The following is a 17173-nucleotide window of genomic DNA, read 5'->3' as shown; positions in this document are numbered from 1 at the left end:
TTTTGGCTTTTGAAATACTGGAATTCTGTGAAAACCTCTACCTAGCATAGGAATCTATATGGAAGCTAGTTATGTTGTGTGCTGTAAAATCTTGCCAGCTTATTTAATAAGGACTAATCCTCTGGGGGTATATGTAATCTGAGATGTGTTATCTTCTGCATGCTGTCCTGTTCAACCAGTTCCATAACTTGGTATTTGACTATTAGAATTATATGTGCACTCTAAATGCAGAAGTATGGGTTGAAAGGCCATTTATGTTAAAGGAAATGTTGCTTTATTTTAATTCTTTATTACCTGTCATAACTTAAGAATTTTATTATCCATTTAGAGTACATCAGCAATTCTGATAGAAAACATGGACCTCTATATGCTAAATCCATGCAGTACTAAAATCTGGTAAGTTATGTAGCACTGTGCATAGGGTTTTTTGGTTTGCCATCCTGCTGGGAATATGTGCAAACTGGTCCATTTACTTGAGATCAGAATCTGCCTGCCTTAAGTGACACTAAACTATTCAGAGTGGGGTAGAGAGGGAAAATACTCAAGAGTTTAGAAGAAGGTGGACCTTCATTAATTTCCTCCACTGCAGAGAAAACCCAATTTGGTGGTAGTACTACTTTCTCTGTGGTGTTGAGATATGGTGATAGAGGGACGGGTTCACCTAAGTTTTGAGTTTTGTGCTTGGTCTCTGTAGCTTAGTTGCTCCCATGGCATCTGAAACAAGGAGGTTGCTCTGCAGACTAAACCAAGGAGAGCAGCATAAGGAGAAGGGAAAAGAAAACACAGAAGGCAGTTCTAGCCCTTCCCACCTCAAAGAAAACAGTACTGTGGGGTTTTTTGGGAGTCAGATCTCTCTTCTAAAGTTCCTATATTCTTTTCCTTTCTCCCCTGCTTCAGTCTAACACTTCTTATACCATGCCCACCATTGTCACAGGAGCCCTCTTCATGATCAGTTCTTTTGTAATCAGCAAGCTCAGCTTCCGAGTCCAAGAGCTGGTGCCACTTAGCTCAAGATTGATTGCCCAATCTTTTTCATAATTCTGAATCTTCTCCACACATGAACCAGCAGAACATTTGAGTGCCATGGTTTTTAACAGAGCTGATGTTTTTCATGACACACTATTATTTAGCTTTTTCTGTGAAATCTATGATCTTAGGGAAGAGAAAAACCTGTGCATCCACTTGGCTTTTGTAAAGACCTAAGTGAATCTTCCACAACTGTATAGTTGCTTTTGAAGGAGTTTAAAACACTGATTTGAATCGTATTTTTTTTTTCCAGGTTTGTGGTGATTTTTAGTTTGGTCTGTATGTAGGATGGATTACCCTAGGTATATCAGATGTTGGTGCATATGGCATTTATCAGTATGCTATTGAATATATGCTGTAAATCTGTTCCAGTTGCATAAAAATCGAAAGTCTGCTTTTAATTCAAATTGTGACTTGTACAGTATTAAATGTATCTCAGGATTATAATTTTTTCAATAAACTGATTGATATTGTAGCACAGTGAGTTACTGTGCTGAAACTCTGAGTTTAGACAGTAACCCAGGGCTCTAACTCTCCTGGGCTGGGAGCACCATGGAAACAAATATATTCGAATCCTGGAGAGAGACTAGGACAGCTGTTTCTCTTCATTGTTGTACTGTATCTTCTCTGATTAAATCAGTTAGCATATTAAGTCCTTTTCAAATACAGGCTAGTTAAGATGAGGCGCACTGAAGAAACGAATAAAGGGAAATGTTTAACCTGGAATGAGGCCTGGGAGTGGCTAATTAACAGAGTCCTTAGTAGTGAACTTGAAAGTTGAATATTCATAATAAATGTCATCTGAAGAATTTACATTATTTACACTGGGCTTGTCGCTTGACAGTTGATGTGGGCTCTTTTTTGCTAATCCTTTATGCTTTGAAATTTTCTTATGCATCTTCAGTTGGTGGCAGTGCTCTTGTTTCGGACTATTATTTCTAAGTAACAATTAGCAGTCTGCACAAGCCTGCTTCTCCTCTAAACAGATAGCATATGTAAAAATATTCAGGTATCTGGTTAGAATCATAGGAATATAGAACTGGAAGGGCTCTCAGTAGGTCATCTAGTCCAGTATCCTGCACAGAAGCAGGACTAAGTATTATCTAGTCCCATCCCTGACAGGTTTTTATCTAACCTATTCTTAAAAATCTCCAGTGGTGGAGATTCCACAATCTCCATAAGTAATTTTGTTCTAGTGCTTAACTACCCTTACAGTTGGGAAGCTTCCTAATGTCTAACCTGGATGCAGTTTAATTACTGCAATCCATTACTTCTTGTCCTATCCTCAGTGGATCAGGAGAACAATTGATCACCCTCCTCTTTATAACCATCTTTTACATGCTTGAAGACTGTTATCGTGTCCCTCTTCAGTCTTCTCGTCTCCAGGCTAAACAAACCCAGTTTTTTCACTGTTTCTGTGTAGGTCATATTTTCTAGACCTTTAATCATTTTTCTTCTTCTCCTCAAGATGTTCTGCAGTTTGTCCACGTTTCCTGAAATGTGATGTCTCGAATTGGAAACAGTACTCCAATTGAGGCCTTTTCAGTGCTGAATAGAGTGGAAGAATTATTTATCGTATCTTGCTTACAAAACTGCTAATACATCCCAGAATGATGTTGGCTTTTTTCCACAGTATTAGATTGTTGACTCATATTTAGTTTGTGATCCACTGTAATTCCCAGATCATTTTCTGCGGTACTTCCTAGGCAGTCATAATCAATTGTACAAATGGCATATTCCTTCCAAGGGTAGTGCTTTGCATTTGTCCTTATTGAATTTCATCCTGTTTATTTCAGACCGTTTCTCCGGTCTGTCAAGATCATTTTGAATTCTAAAGCGCTTGCAATCCCTCCCAGCTTGGTATCATCTGTAAACTTTTTAAATGTGTTCTCTATGCCATTGTCCAAACCATTTATGAAGATACTGAATAGAATAGGACAGAGGACCGATCCCTGCAGGATCCCATTCAGTATGCCCTTCCAGTTTAACTGTGAACCCTTGATAATTACTCCGAGTATGGTTTTCCAACCAGTTGTGCACCCAACCTTATAATAGGTTCATCTAGGCTATATTTCCCCAGTTTGCTTATGAGAAGGTCATGTGAGACCGTATAAAAAGCCTTACTAATGTCAAGATATCAATCTACTGCTTGCCCCCTAACTGCAAGGCTTGTTACCCTGTCAAAGAAGGATATTAGATTGGTTTGACATAATTTGTTCTCAAAAAATCCAGGTTTACTGTTTGTCACCTTATCGTCTAGGTGTTTACAAACTGATCATTTGCTCCATTACCTTTCCAGGTACTGAAGTTAAGCGAAATGATTTATAATTCCCTTGGTTGTCCTTATCGTCATAGGGCTTGTCTACATACACAGCATTGCGGTGGCACAACTGCACCACTGTCGTGCTTTAGTGAAGACGCTACTATGACAGCGGGAGAGCTTTTCTCGTCTGCATAGTTAATGTACTTCCATGAGATGCAGTAGCTATGGGAAGAGCTCTCCCCTTGACAGTGCTGTCTACACTGTGGATTAGGTCAGTATAACTATATCTCATGGGTGTGGGTTTTTCACACTCCTCAGTGGTGTAGTTATACCGATGTAAGATTGTAGTGTAGACCTGGTAGAAAGCTGTATTGTGGAGTAAGTGCAGGTTCCACCATTTCCTGCATGCTGTCTCAACTTTATACACTACGTACTCTGGGCTGCATGAACAACTGGAGAAGTTAATATAAAACTTTTTTAATTTCCTGTGTGCATTACATGGAAATGCAATGATTGGGAGTGCTGCTCTGTTTTCCTTTGTGATCTTTAGAAATTTGGATCTTCAGAAGGTGATAGGAACTGCTATGGCAATGTGAGACTATAAACTACAGACAACTTTATGCAGGTTCCCTCTTCAATTCCCTCCATCTTCCTCACAGTTTAACTCACTACCTTTTTTCTTTTTATTTAATAAATGGTGTGAATTTTTGTTTTAATAGTTCAGTTCTCAAATTTGTACATGTGGTGGGCACAAGTCCTTAAAGCAATACATTTTCCAAACTACCAAATCCACAAACTGTCCAAAAACACCCTCTGCGTACTTAAGGTGTGTGTGCACTACAGCGGCACAGCTACAACATGGCACCTGTGCAGTGTCTACACGGACAGAAAGCATTGGTCCATCTGTGCAGGTAATCCATCTCTCCAAGAGTTGGGAGCTAGGTCAATGGAAGAATTCTTCTGTTGATCTAGCTCCTTCTACTGTGGGGGTTTAATAATTAATAATTTCCGTTAATAAAGAGCAAGCCAGAATAGAATCTAGTTTGCTCTTCTGGAGTTGTATTGGCTTTGGAATATTATCAGGAATAAACAGTAGTAGGTACTTACTGAAATAAATGGATATGGCCCTGAATACTCAGAGGGGCCATATCTGTGGGATAAGATGTCACTTTTCCGAGTAAGCTTAATTTGAAAGAAACAAGAGTTGCATTATTTTACCTTGAGAAAATGGATGTTTTGAGCTAACATTTTATTCCATTCCCTGTATATAGAATTTAAGAGCAGAATAATCTGCAACCCACCCACACATCAGAGGAGCAGTTTTTTTGACAGATTTTCTAAAAGTAGCAGTGAGTGGTGCCTCTGTATTGTTGTAAAGCTATCTTGTGGCACATTTCCATTGTGAATGAAAGATTCAGTAGCACTAACTGTTTTGAATTGTGTAATGAAATGGTGTGTTTGCTGGGGGTCACTTATTTCCAATATCCCTTTTTTGTCTTAAAGGTTTGTTATTGAGCTCTGTGAACCAATTCAAGTAAAGCAGCTTGACATTGCAAATCATGAATTATTTTCATCTACTCCTAAAGACTTCCTAGTGTCCATTAGCGACAGGTATGTCATATAATAAGAATTTGAATTTGTGATCACTTGCGTTCAGGAAGCTCAACATAAAGCAGGAATAATACTCAACAATTGCAATGATCTCATAACTAATAGAATTTGAATACCAAAATACTACGTGTGGCTCATTCCTTTGCTTAATGTAAATGGTGTGAAATAATATGGAAGAGTTACTCTGCATGTGTGTGTAACAGGTGTTTTTCAAAATAGGTAGATCAGCTATTTAGCTTTCCCCAAAAAAAGCAAAATAACTTAATCTACACTGTTACCTTGATATCCTGTTGTACTTTCTAGATCAATCTTTGTCATCCTAAATTGTGGAAAGCAAGTAACATCTTTTAAGAGATCCCACATCTTTACCTTCCAGTGGTACAAAACCAGTTGCCCACATCTTGAACTCCCAACCAATGTTATCATTAAAGTAAAATATTAACTCTAGTAGATCCCATATTCCCACCCCCCCCCTTTTTTTTTTGCTTTTTAAATCCTTTTATTTTCTTACTTACCATTTTCAAAACGGAAGAAATGACACCATTAGGCATTATTGCCCTTTCCCACCCTCTGGAAGTTGTTAATCATACATTTCTATCACATTGTTTTTGTACTAAAATCACTGTTTTAAACTGTGTGTGTGTGTGTGTGTGTGTGTAAAAGCCGAAGTCCCATTGCATGGGGCTGAAGCCCAGGTTCCTGAGCCCTGCCACCTGGCGTTGAAGCTGAAGCCTGAGCAGTGTAGTTTCATTGGGGCCCCAGGCAGTTGCCCCACTTTCTACCTCCTAACGCCACCCTGGCTTCTATATGCAGAAAACCAGTTATTGCGGCATAGGTGGGCCGTGGAGTTTTTATAGCATGTTCGGGGGGGGGCACTCAGAAAGAAAAAGGTTCAGAACCCTGGCATAGGGGATCTACTGATCACTCCTTCTCAGTAACTTGTGAAGGACATTATCTTCTCTTGAGCTTTGATGGCTCAGAAACTATGGGTGCCTGGTCATATTTCAAAATTCCAAACTTTGTAGCTGTCATGTTCTCTGTCCCCTAACCTCCAGCTACTTAAACGTGGGCAACACTTATAGCTATATATTCATCTAAAGCAGTCTGTAGTAAGAAGCAGACGCACACACCTTATTGCAATACTAAACTAGGTATTAACATGTTTGTAAACTTTATATTCAGTTAACTTGTTCTTAAGTTAGCAAGTCCTTAGCTAAAATCATCCCTGAGCATGAAAAAAACTTTGCTCTAGACTGTAGGCATTTTGAAATGCCTGGAATCTCAGTAATTTAGTAACTGAACTGGGACTAATTCTATTATCACTGAGTATGATACTTTAACAGCAGTGTTTTATCTAATGGTTTAGGGTCTCTTTTGTTAAAAGAACAATACTGATGTTCTGTTGAACTTGGGACTGACAAACTTCTTTACTTTGCAACATCCAGACCATTTTTCCTTTTCAAAGCAAATACTTCAATATATTTTGTTTGGATTTCAAAATCGGTGCCCAGCAACACAGGCCTTGTGCATAATCCTTTAATAATTGTATAGGCATTATGGAAGCAGGATTGATTTCAGTAAAAATATTTGCTTTAGAGTTTCTTAGAATGGCTAAACAGGGAATATTGAAGTTATGAAAAAAGAATTATGAAAAATATTAAAAATGAAATATCAATTTTTAAAAATATTAATTAACCTTAATTATTCAAAGAATATTAAAATTATGCAAAAAATTCTTGATGATTCTCTACTTCTTTTTAAAGAAGTCAACATTTTTGATATTTTCCAGGTACCCAACTAATAAATGGATTAAATTAGGTACTTTTCATGCAAGAGATGAGAGAATTGTCCAAAGCTTTCCTTTGGATGAACAGATGTATGCGAAATACGTTAAGGTAATATTTTTAATGTGCACTGAATGCAACCATTCTCACTTTCAATGTAATAAAGAATTTTGAAGAATGACTTTCGCATGAGTCACCAATATAATGTTACTTGAGAGTCGGTTGAAAAGTTCTTGCTCAGTTAGCAGTCTGAATTTTTGTTTACTGACATACTATGATTAATTCAAATACAAGAGGTTATTAAGGAGAGGCTGATAACTTTAGCATTAATTTTCTCAACTGCAGCTGATTTTGTAACTTTGGTTTTGGCTGCCAGTGTTTTACTTTGCTTTTTAGGATTAATGAAGCAAAACATTTTCAGAACCTTTATTTTCTTTATAAGTACACCTCTACCCCGATAAAAAGTGGTCCGTGGGAGCCAAAAAATATTACCGCATTATATCGAACTTGCTTTGGCCCCCCTGCTCCTTGTCCCCTGAGTGCCCCCTCCAGAGACACCCTGCCTACTGACAGGCGCTCACCGGCTGCGGTGGGAAGTGGAGCACAGTGAGTGCCGGTAAAATGCATGGTGCTCCGCTTCCCACCGCCAGTGAGTGCAACGAGGTTGGGGAAAGGACGCCCGCTGCACTCGCCGGCGGCAGGAAGTGGAGCACTGGGTCTGGGAGCTGGTGGAGTGGAGTGGGCTGGGGTCGAGCGTCTCTGCTTCCGCCACCACCAGTGAGTGCGGGGGAGGGAATCCCTTCTCCCTCCCCTCCCCTGAGTGACACGGCTGGGGCCGGGGAAGCGGAGCGGGCGGCTCCCAGCTCCCCGCTAATCACCCGGGCCACTCTGGGCCTGCGGGGCCCCCAGAAGTGCCCCCCCCAGCTCCTGCCTCCCAGACCCGGGGTGGGGTGGGGGAAGAGGCCTGCTTTACCGCGTTATATGCGAACCCGTGTTATATCGGGTCGCGTTATATCGGGGTAGAGGTGTACAATATACACCAATACACATGTGGTGCACACTTCCACAGGTTCATATTACCTGCGGTAGTTTATTCTGTATCTCTACAGTGTAACCTACTCTCTAGCAATTATACACTTCCTCAGTATTTTTTACTCTGTATTGCTACACAACTTCAAACAAAAATAATGATGCATTAAAATCTGAAAATTTTAGAACATCAGGTTTGATATCTAGTATAGTATTCATAGTGGAGTTCTTGAGCTGTAACTGCCGCATATGCTAATTCCTCTGAATTAGTTAGGCTTGCTGCTGGAGCCACAATTTAATAATTGATAAATTCACAAAGGCTTGTTTTTGCATTGAGAATACTTTATTTAAGATTTCAGGAAAACGTGTGAAATCTAGCCTATTTAGAAATCCTCTCATAGTTAATGAAGAGAATGCATTGGTACAATTGCAACTTGCTTTTGTTCTGAAAAGGATACTTTTGCTTCCAAATACTTGCATTTTGAGTTTATTATTTATTTATTTAGAGAACAATTTCTTTCTCTAGTTAACATCTCATCTGAGCATCCAAAACCACATTATCTGATGCATTGGCATGCTTAATGTTTGTTTTCACTAATAAAAGTGAGCATGTAACAGTGCCATAAGTAAACCTTAAATCTGAGATAGGCCAGCTTTCTATTTTCATTCTCATTTCATTTCATTTTCATTCCCTAACTGCAATTCAAATATACTTGCACTGCAGTGGTTTCTGGAGTAACACAATTTGAATGGAAACAGTACGGATTTTGATTTGCTAATCTCCCCCACTTAAAAAAAATAATTTGCAGCATACTAGCTTTCGTTGAGCATTTTCTCTCTCCTTTGAACCTGTGTTTAGATTATAGTTGGTTCAAGTTGTAGTATATTTTTTTTAATGTTATCATGGTAATTTACTTTATACCCTTCTTTAAATTCTATCACAATACTGTTTAATTTTTTACAGAAATTAAACTTTGGCATTGTCCAAGGAAACGTAAACACTTGAAATTGCTGAATTTCTGTAAAAATTGTCTTGTGCCATAAAATTAAGCAATCTATTTTCCTAATGATGTGGGAGTGATTTAACTTGTAATCTATGCTAATAACTATCCAGATCTTTTACTCTTCAACTCTTAATTGCATAATTACACCCCAAAAAATCCTGCATGAGTCTGTAAAATGACAAGATAAAGACTTCTATTTGCTCTGCCTGCTGGCTGAATTAATAGCCTAATCAGTATAGCCAGAACTGTGACTTTATCTGTTAGTAAAGTACCAAAAGTGTGCTAGAATTTTTAAAATCTCTTGTGTATATAATCTGCCTTAAATATTATGGTCCAAAAACCATGAAATCTTAAAAGTGCTAATTGTTCTTGGAGTGTATTGGCTTTTATAATATCGAATATAGTTTGCTAGCATGTTATAAATATAGTAGTGGCTAAAACTTTCCTGTTGGTTCTTCAGCTGCTCTATCACCTATCTTCCCCTAGAAATATTTCTGTAAAACAGAACATGTTATATTGAAATTAGAACAGTTACAGTATGTATAAAGTTCATACTAAATGTTTCTTCTAAAAGTTCTCATCTTTCAGTAGGCTGTTTAATGCTCCCCCCATCCCCAACTTAATAATAATCATATTTATTAAAATTAATTCATTTCAATATTCTGTGTCTGGCATATCAAATTTTTTTATCATTCTATAACAGAAAATTTAGAGTCTGACTATATCTTTCGATTAATAGAAACAAAGATTTCTGTGCATGTTATTTCTTTCTGTCTGCAAATTGAGGGCTAAAGTAAATCTAGGTTTACTTAAAGCAAACTATGTAGTGTTGCAGCTTTATCCTTCACGTCTTATTTCTTTGTGCATTTTATAGTACTTATTTAAAAAAAAATTCTAGTTGCCTGTGGCATGGCCTTTGTACTGATATCTTTTTTTTTCTTTTCCTTTCTCTTGCTTCAGATGTTCATCAAGTACATAAAGGTTAGCAACCTCCTTTCTGAATGTTGAATGCATAAGGCTTGGGTATAATCTGTGGCTTGGCATGTTAATGCATGGCAAGAATAAAGCTTTCCAAGAACCTTTCTGTAATGAGCAATCTGCACATCACTTACATAAACCTAACTTGCAGATTGAAAACGGTATGGATATGTTGAATGGAGGTTTAACTTGATGGTTCTTTGCTGGTCTTCCATTTTGAATACTTCTTATTCTTCAGGTGGAGTTGGTATCACATTTTGGATCAGAACACTTTTGTCCTCTAAGCCTTATAAGGTAATATAGAATGAAACATTTAAGCTGAGAGTTTTCTTTAGTTAGTTTTGCAGCAGTGCAGTAATGTTTTCTAGTGCCAACTGGAAAACACAAGTTTGAGCTTTTAGTAGCTTTATTCCTTTTGAAATTCATCAGTGTATTGTTTGCTTATAAGTTCAAGTTACAAGCTGCTGCATAGCTTGATGCTGCCAAATCACTGAAAGCTTTTTTATTTAAAAAAGGTAGCCTTATGGACTAATTCAAGTGTTCCATATTAAGTAGCAGCATGATAGAAAGCAGAGATGTTTGTAGAAGTGGACAAAGGCATTCAAGGCTGGCATAATTGTCAGAGCAAAGCATGGGGAGTGCAATACAATAAAACAAGTGAGTGGATAAGCAAGGAGGGGAAGGACTATGAAAGGCCTTAGGAAACATAGGTCTGATCAGTCTGGCAGTTCCTGAGCTCCATCTAGTCCAGTATCATACTGTCTTTGATAGTGGCCAGTATTAGGGGCTAGATTCATAAAAGGACTTAAATGCCTAATGGCCACCTTGGGTACCTAAATCCCAGAGTCAGGCCCCACTAGGATTTGCAAAACCCTGATTCAGCTGCCCCTGAACCTTGTAGACACCTGCAATTACTTGGGGCCTAAATTTGTGTATTAAGTTTCCCTAGAAGCCTATGTTTATGCCTCTGATCATTCGCTCTGCAGTCCTACAGTAGGCGTCCAGACGTCTAAACCCTAGAACAATGCATGGACCGGGGAAAGATAGGGGTTCCTCCACTTATTCATCTGCAGAGCCCAATCTGTTAAGCATGCTCAGCCCTTGCCTACCAGCTCGGGCCATGTAGGTGAGCTTACACAAAACACTTGAAGGGGCAAGGAGGAGGAGGACCCCTTCAAACTTTTAGCCCACTGGTTACGGTACTCATTTGGGATGTGAGTGATCCCTGGTTCAAGTCCCTCCTGTGTCTAAGGGGAAGAAGGGATTTGAACTGGGATCTGCCACCTCTCAGGTGCATGCCATAATCGCAGGACTGTAGGTTATTCTGATTTGGGGCTCCCTCAATATCTCCTGTTGAAGCTGTTCCACTATGGATAAATAATTTTAAAAAGTCATTTCATCAGGGGGACTGGATTTTGGGTCTTCCACTTCCCAGGTGAGTGTTCTAACCACCAGTCTATAGAGTCAGTCACATGTTTTCAGGTTCTCTCTTGCCCAATGAATTTTTCTTTGTGAATCTCGGCCTATGTAATTCAAAGGTACAAGCAACAGCCCCTTACACCCCCTTAAAGTCTCCTCGTCCTTAGGATTTTCATTTTCCCAAGCTTTGAACCTGGGACCTCTGGCACTGTAAGCCAGAACCGTACCCCATGGCCTTTGAACTAGCCTTGAACATGAGGACAAGAAGCTAGAAGGTGGTGTAGGAAAACAGGGAGCCAGTGGAGGGATTCAAAGATCAAATGACATGGTCACTGTTGAGCCAAGAATGTGGTCTTAGAATCTGCATTTTGAATGGAAGTGGGGAAGAGGATGGTACTGTGTGCATCAGGGAGGCCAGAGGAGGAGGATGCAGTAATCAAGACTGAGGATAAGGGTCTGAATGAAAGTTCCAGTTGTGTAGATGTGGAAAAGTTTTTTGGAAAAATTTTTTGGAAATGTTTTGGAGGAGTTAGCAGCAGGTTCTAAATGCAACACTTGCAGAGTGCTAACAAATTATTTTTTGGAAGTGCGTTTGTTTCAAAGGAAGGGAGTCTGGTCAGCTTATGGAAGGTGTCAGTTTGCTGACTGGCTAACAAAGGACAAGCATTGCTTAGTTAATACATATTTATGGCAGAAAGTACAGCAATTAGATCTTTGCACTCAGTTTTAATTAAATGTTTATAGGGTGTTTGGCACTAGTATGGTTGAAGAATATGAAGAAATTGCTGACTCCCAATACCAATCAGAACGACAAGAGCTGTTTGATGAAGACTATGGTAAGCAAACAGAACTAACTGCTGCTTGTTAGTCATCAAACATACTTTCTGTACTTGGTGATTAGCTAGTATTTTTCCTCTGTCTGTGCTGAATGTTTTATTCTGAAGTTAAGGATTATTTTAGTTATCTTCATCCTTACAGTGATAAAATCTGCCGGAAAATTAGGAATGTGCTAGAGGTTATAAGCTTATTACAGGGGTGGGTGGGTGAGGTACTGTGGCTTGTGATATGATGGTCCCTTCTGGCCTTAGTCTATGAATCTGAGTAATGTGCCTGTTTTCAAGGGCTGTTAGAACATCCCATTAGGCCTTATACAACCTACTGTTCTTTGTTATAAACCTCTGAAAATTGTTCACTTGGGGGCACTACTGTCTGAGTTGGTGAGAACTACAGTAGGCTGGCTGACCATATATACACCTCAGCCATCCTCCCCAGACCTGTCATGTTGGATGTTGTGAGCATGCTTCTCCCTTTGTGAATCCTCAAGCCATCCTTCATCCACACACAGATTCACATGGTGACAGACATGCTCTGTCTTCAGGTGGTTACTGACCCACCCTGAGCTGGCAACCATATTTCTGATTACCTCTGCTTCAGATGCAAGCCCTGGCTTCTTGCAGGACAGAGGGGAACAAAAGTGAGTTTAGTTTTGAAAGGAGGGGAGACACAGGAACGTAAATGAGAAAGATAGAACGGTGAGGGAAGGAAGACACAAAGCTGGCCTTGCACATACAGTGAAGGAAATTAGACAAAATAAAAAGAATGTATTTGGAGTAAACATGGACTTTTCACTCAGCCTTGTGCTGAAGCATCCCATTTTCATTCTTAAAGGGAAGAGAAGTGTAGAAGAGGTTTTGCTGGGCTGAGGAAGATAGAAAAGTGTGGGCATGCTTTCTCTTCCTACATCCCAGATTCCAAAACATGCAGGGAGTAGCTCCGGCTTTTTCATCCCCCTCCCTCATCAGAACTGTTTAAATTTTTCACTTTGAAAATCTAGTCACCTTATTTCGTAGGAGTTACCTGCAAGAGCTTCCTTCTGAACCTGCAGAACTGCCTTAAAAAGTACTGTCTGTAGTTTATATAAAGGGGCTTCATCCCTCAACTGTCTCAGTTCCTTCTTGGTCTCTGCACAGAGATAATGGAACTCATCCTGTCATGTCTTCAGGCATAGGCATTTCCTTAGCCTAGAATCCTAGATGAAGATTTATTATAAATCACTGATGTACTATAAATAGCTTGATCCCTTGTCCCCAGAGTCCACCGTCCCTTACCAGGACTCTCAGGCCCTGAGGCTTGCAAAGACCTCAAGAGGTGTTTCTCTTGCCTTGTAGTCAGCCCTGAAAGGGATGAGCCATGTTTTGTGCTTCCCGTGTCTTCTTGAAACCCAATTTTTTAACCAGATTTGTGGTTTGCTGTGCCTTTATTCCCTGGGTTACGGGGGAGAGAGATCTGAGGTTCTAGACTCCTCTGGCTTCAGTGCCTACAACCTGATACTCCAGTGGGCTCATTGACGGTATCAATGTACTTTTAACCCTGATTTTCAATTTTAGTTTGTCCTAGATACTGTAATTTATTTTTACTTTGTGAGACTCTTTGCATATAACTCCAACACTGGACCTTGAGGTGTATTTTCACTGTTCATAAGGCTTGTAACTTTCTATTGTTGCAACAATATTTTCTTCCATTTTAAACAGATTATCCATTGGATTACAATACAGGGGAAGAAAAATCTTCAAAAAATCTCCTTGGTTCTGCTACTAGTGAGTATAATTCCATGTTTCTCAGAACACTCTCATAATGCTGTCCAGTAATAAAATGGTTTATTTTACGTGAAAGTGAGATTCCACTTTATTGTGACACATTTATTTCATTGAATAATGGGAAAAATCATGCTTTTGTAATAATTCAGATTTAGGGCAAAATTTTCAAACTCCTAAATGCCTTAGGAGCAGACTGAGATGAAGTGCCTAAGTCTCTCTTTTAAATAAGACTTAAAACTCCTAAAATACTTAAAGCATTTTTGAAAATTTTACTTGGTCCTTTTCTCTTAGCATCAGAGCAATAAGCATGTTAACCTAAATAAGTGAAAAGTTAAATGTGACTGTTTGTTTTTTAAAGTATTTACTGTTTTGTTTAACAGTGCAGTAGAACCTTGATTATTGAGCACCTGGCTAAAGGGAAAGGATAGAGAAGCACTGTACATCTCTGAGCCAAAATCTTTGTGCATAGCATAGCTTCTTTATCCGTTCTTAAACCAGTCTGCTTTTGAGGGAGCTGATGGCTCAGGCACTTCTCACATTCTTCCTCTTTAACCAACTTCATTTAATCTTGGTGACTGTACCTAACCTTCTGAAAATAAGTGAGTTTTAGTGAACTAAGGTGACTAGTCATGGCACTACTTCAGTTTTAATGGGAGTCCTCGACTTCAACTGCATTATTTAAGATAGCACCAGTCATCCAGCCCGTCTAGAATAATTGTTGCCTCATTGAGCTTGTTCCTGTTTATCAATGCTAGTGATCTAGCTTTTGCATGCACAATGAATATTACTTCTGCATAGTGCTCAAACAGGTTAGTAGTCTTGTATCTGCATAGGCAAGCATTTTTTTTAATCCCACACTGTACAAGTTTGAAATGGAAAAACTGAAAGCAAACTAGAGTATAGCTGTGGCTTAAGTATGAAAAGGTCATGGCCAGGAATGTTGCACAATATCTTAGTGGGAAGGAATAAATTCTCAAACAAACCGCAGTCTATTAATAAATGGTAAAGTGCCAGATATGTTGGGCTTTCAACTCAAAAAAGCAGCGTGTTAGTTTCCCTGACGATGCCCCATTTATCCTTTTACCAGTCGTTAGTCTTGAGCTACCCATACCCAGAATAGTGTTGATAAAGTACTTTAAAATATGACGCTATATATGCAAATACAAGTGTATGTAACTTAATATGACCACAACTTTGGTGGTGTGAGAAGTGCAGTGACTTTCTTTAATGGATGTCAAATATGTTTTTATAAAAATGACGAGTGCGGTGGCACCTTAAAGACTAACAGATTTATTTGGGCATAAGCTTCCGTGGGTAAAAAACCCACTTCTTCAGATGCAACCGGACTCCTTGTTGTTTTTGTGGAAACAGACTAACACTACTACCCCTCCCCCCCCGATACTTGACACTATGTTTTTATAGTGTCTTTAGTATGCCAAAGTTTGTGTAAAAAGAAAAGGAGTACTTGTGGCACCTTAGAGACTAACCAATTTATTTGAGCATGAGCTTTTGTGAGCCACAGCTCACTTCATCAGATGTGTACCGTGGAAACTGCAGCAGACTTTATATACACACAGAGAATATGAAACAATACCTCCTCCCACCCCACTGTCCTGCTGGTAATAGCTTATCTAAAGTGATCAACAGGTGGGCCATTTCCAGCACAAATCCAGGTTTTCTCACCCTCCACCCCCCCACACAAATTCACTCTCCTGCTGGTGCTAGCCCATCCAAAGTGACAACTCTTTACATAATCAAGTCGGGCTATTTCCTGCATAGATCCAGGTTTTCTCACTTCCCCCCCACCCCCATACACACACAAACTCACTCTCCTGCTGGTAATAGCTCATCTAACCAGCAGGAGAGTGAGTTTGTGTGTGTATGGGGGTGGGGGGGAAGTGAGAAAACCTGGATCTATGCAGGAAATAGCCCGACTTGATTATGTAAAGAGTTGTCACTTTGGATGGGCTAGCACCAGCAGGAGAGTGAATTTGTGTGGGGGGGTGGAGGGTGAGAAAACCTGGATTTGTGCTGGAAATGGCCCACCTGTTGATCACTTTAGATAAGCTATTACCAGCAGGACAGTGGGGTGGGAGGAGGTATTGTTTCATATTCTCTGTGTGTATATAAAGTCTGCTGCAGTTTCCACGGTACACATCTGATGAAGTGAGCTGTGGCTCACGAAAGCTCATGCTCAAATAAATTGGTTAGTCTCTAAGGTGCCACAAGTACTCCTTTTCTTTTTGCGAATACAGACTAACACGGCTGTTCCTCTGAAAAAAGTTTGTGTAGAAACCAGTGACTATATAGCCATTAAGCATTCATTAACCCTTACATTGCCTTGGCTAGTAGTCTGTTGTTGAGAGAGCCATTTGACCAGTACTCTGGGATAATCTGCATTCCTTTTTCGAAAACCTTTGTGAGGCTGTGCTTGGGCAAATGTAAGAGGGACAAAAGCAGCCTCCATTTAGTCAATCTAGTACAATGCCATCTCTAATCTCAAGTAGTGAGGCTAATATCTATGTAAGATATTAGATATCTTAGAACCCCTAAGTTATATGAAGGGTAAGGAGGGAAACCTCAGAAATCTGATTAGGGATTTGGATGATCTTAAGAGCTGTCTTGCAGTTTTTCTTGCCATATTGACCAGTGCAGGTAGCTCTTGTGCCCTCACTCCTTCTCTTATCATCTGGAAGATTCACAGAGCAGCTTTAGTTGTCTCTTTCCTGTGTCTTATCTGCAGCAAGGAATCTGGTTCAGATTTCAGACCTGAGCTGACCTATGTTGGTTATGATCTCTTATAAGGCATTCAGAAACTACAGTGATAAGCATGGAATAAAAACCTAGAGGAACAGATAAAATTCATGGTGTTCAGGAGTGTAGCTCTCTTGAGCTTTTTAGACTGCAGAAGTACTAGTCTAATCAATGTTACCAAAACCCAAACACTTTTCAGTAATTCTGGTTCTGTAAAGATATCACTTGATAGGATGGGTAGGCAATCAGAGTAAAAAAGAAATAGTTTTATTTAGTTATTTTATTTATTGTTCTAGACTACTTGGGCCATTAATTTATGGTTTCACCTCAGGGAACTCTTTTTTTCCTTCTGTCTCATCGAGGAGCTGAAAATGTTCTAGAGGACATTGAGGCATTGACAGTTGAGCTTAATCTACTGTTGACTCAGAAGACTGAATTTTTTTTGAGTGCTAGAGGGATTTCCACCTGTCTTGTGCTAGAAATACAAGATTCAAGAGTAGAAAACCAATTCAATACTAATATAGCAAAAATTCTCACCTGGAATTCTGCTTCTCTGAACTTTTCTGCAGTCTACAGTAGATCTCTTATCCATTGTAGACCTGTATTGAATCAAGAAATACAAAAAGAGCTATAACCTTCCACCAGCTTTGATAGTTGCTTTCATGGAAAAAGTGAAGAACAATATTTCTCGGTTCAGATGGAAGAGGA

The 17173-nt window shown here is 39.4% G+C and overlaps 1 protein-coding gene across 3 annotated transcripts in view; it reads left to right on the top strand.

The window, feature by feature from the left end:
• The window catches only part of SUCO (SUN domain containing ossification factor), an 84306-nt gene that overhangs the window by 46629 nt on the left and 20504 nt on the right, over positions 1-17173 (top strand). For 2 of the 3 annotated variants that reach the window (XM_048860521.2, XM_048860518.2), the window contains exons 9-15: positions 329-396; positions 4793-4900; positions 6690-6795; positions 9678-9698; positions 9934-9989; positions 11859-11950; positions 13646-13711. In XM_048860521.2, coding sequence (XP_048716478.2) covers positions 329-396; positions 4793-4900; positions 6690-6795; positions 9678-9698; positions 9934-9989; positions 11859-11950; positions 13646-13711 — 517 coding nt within the window. The remainder of the gene's footprint in view (positions 1-328; positions 397-4792; positions 4901-6689; positions 6796-9677; positions 9699-9933; positions 9990-11858; positions 11951-13645; positions 13712-17173) is intronic. The other variant, XM_048860519.2, reaches the window with a different exon arrangement.

Source organism: Caretta caretta, chromosome 8 (genome assembly GCF_965140235.1).
Source record: "Caretta caretta isolate rCarCar2 chromosome 8, rCarCar1.hap1, whole genome shotgun sequence".
In the NCBI taxonomy this organism is placed as follows: Eukaryota; Metazoa; Chordata; order Testudines; family Cheloniidae; genus Caretta; species Caretta caretta.
This window is presented reverse-complemented; position numbering and strand designations above follow the sequence as displayed.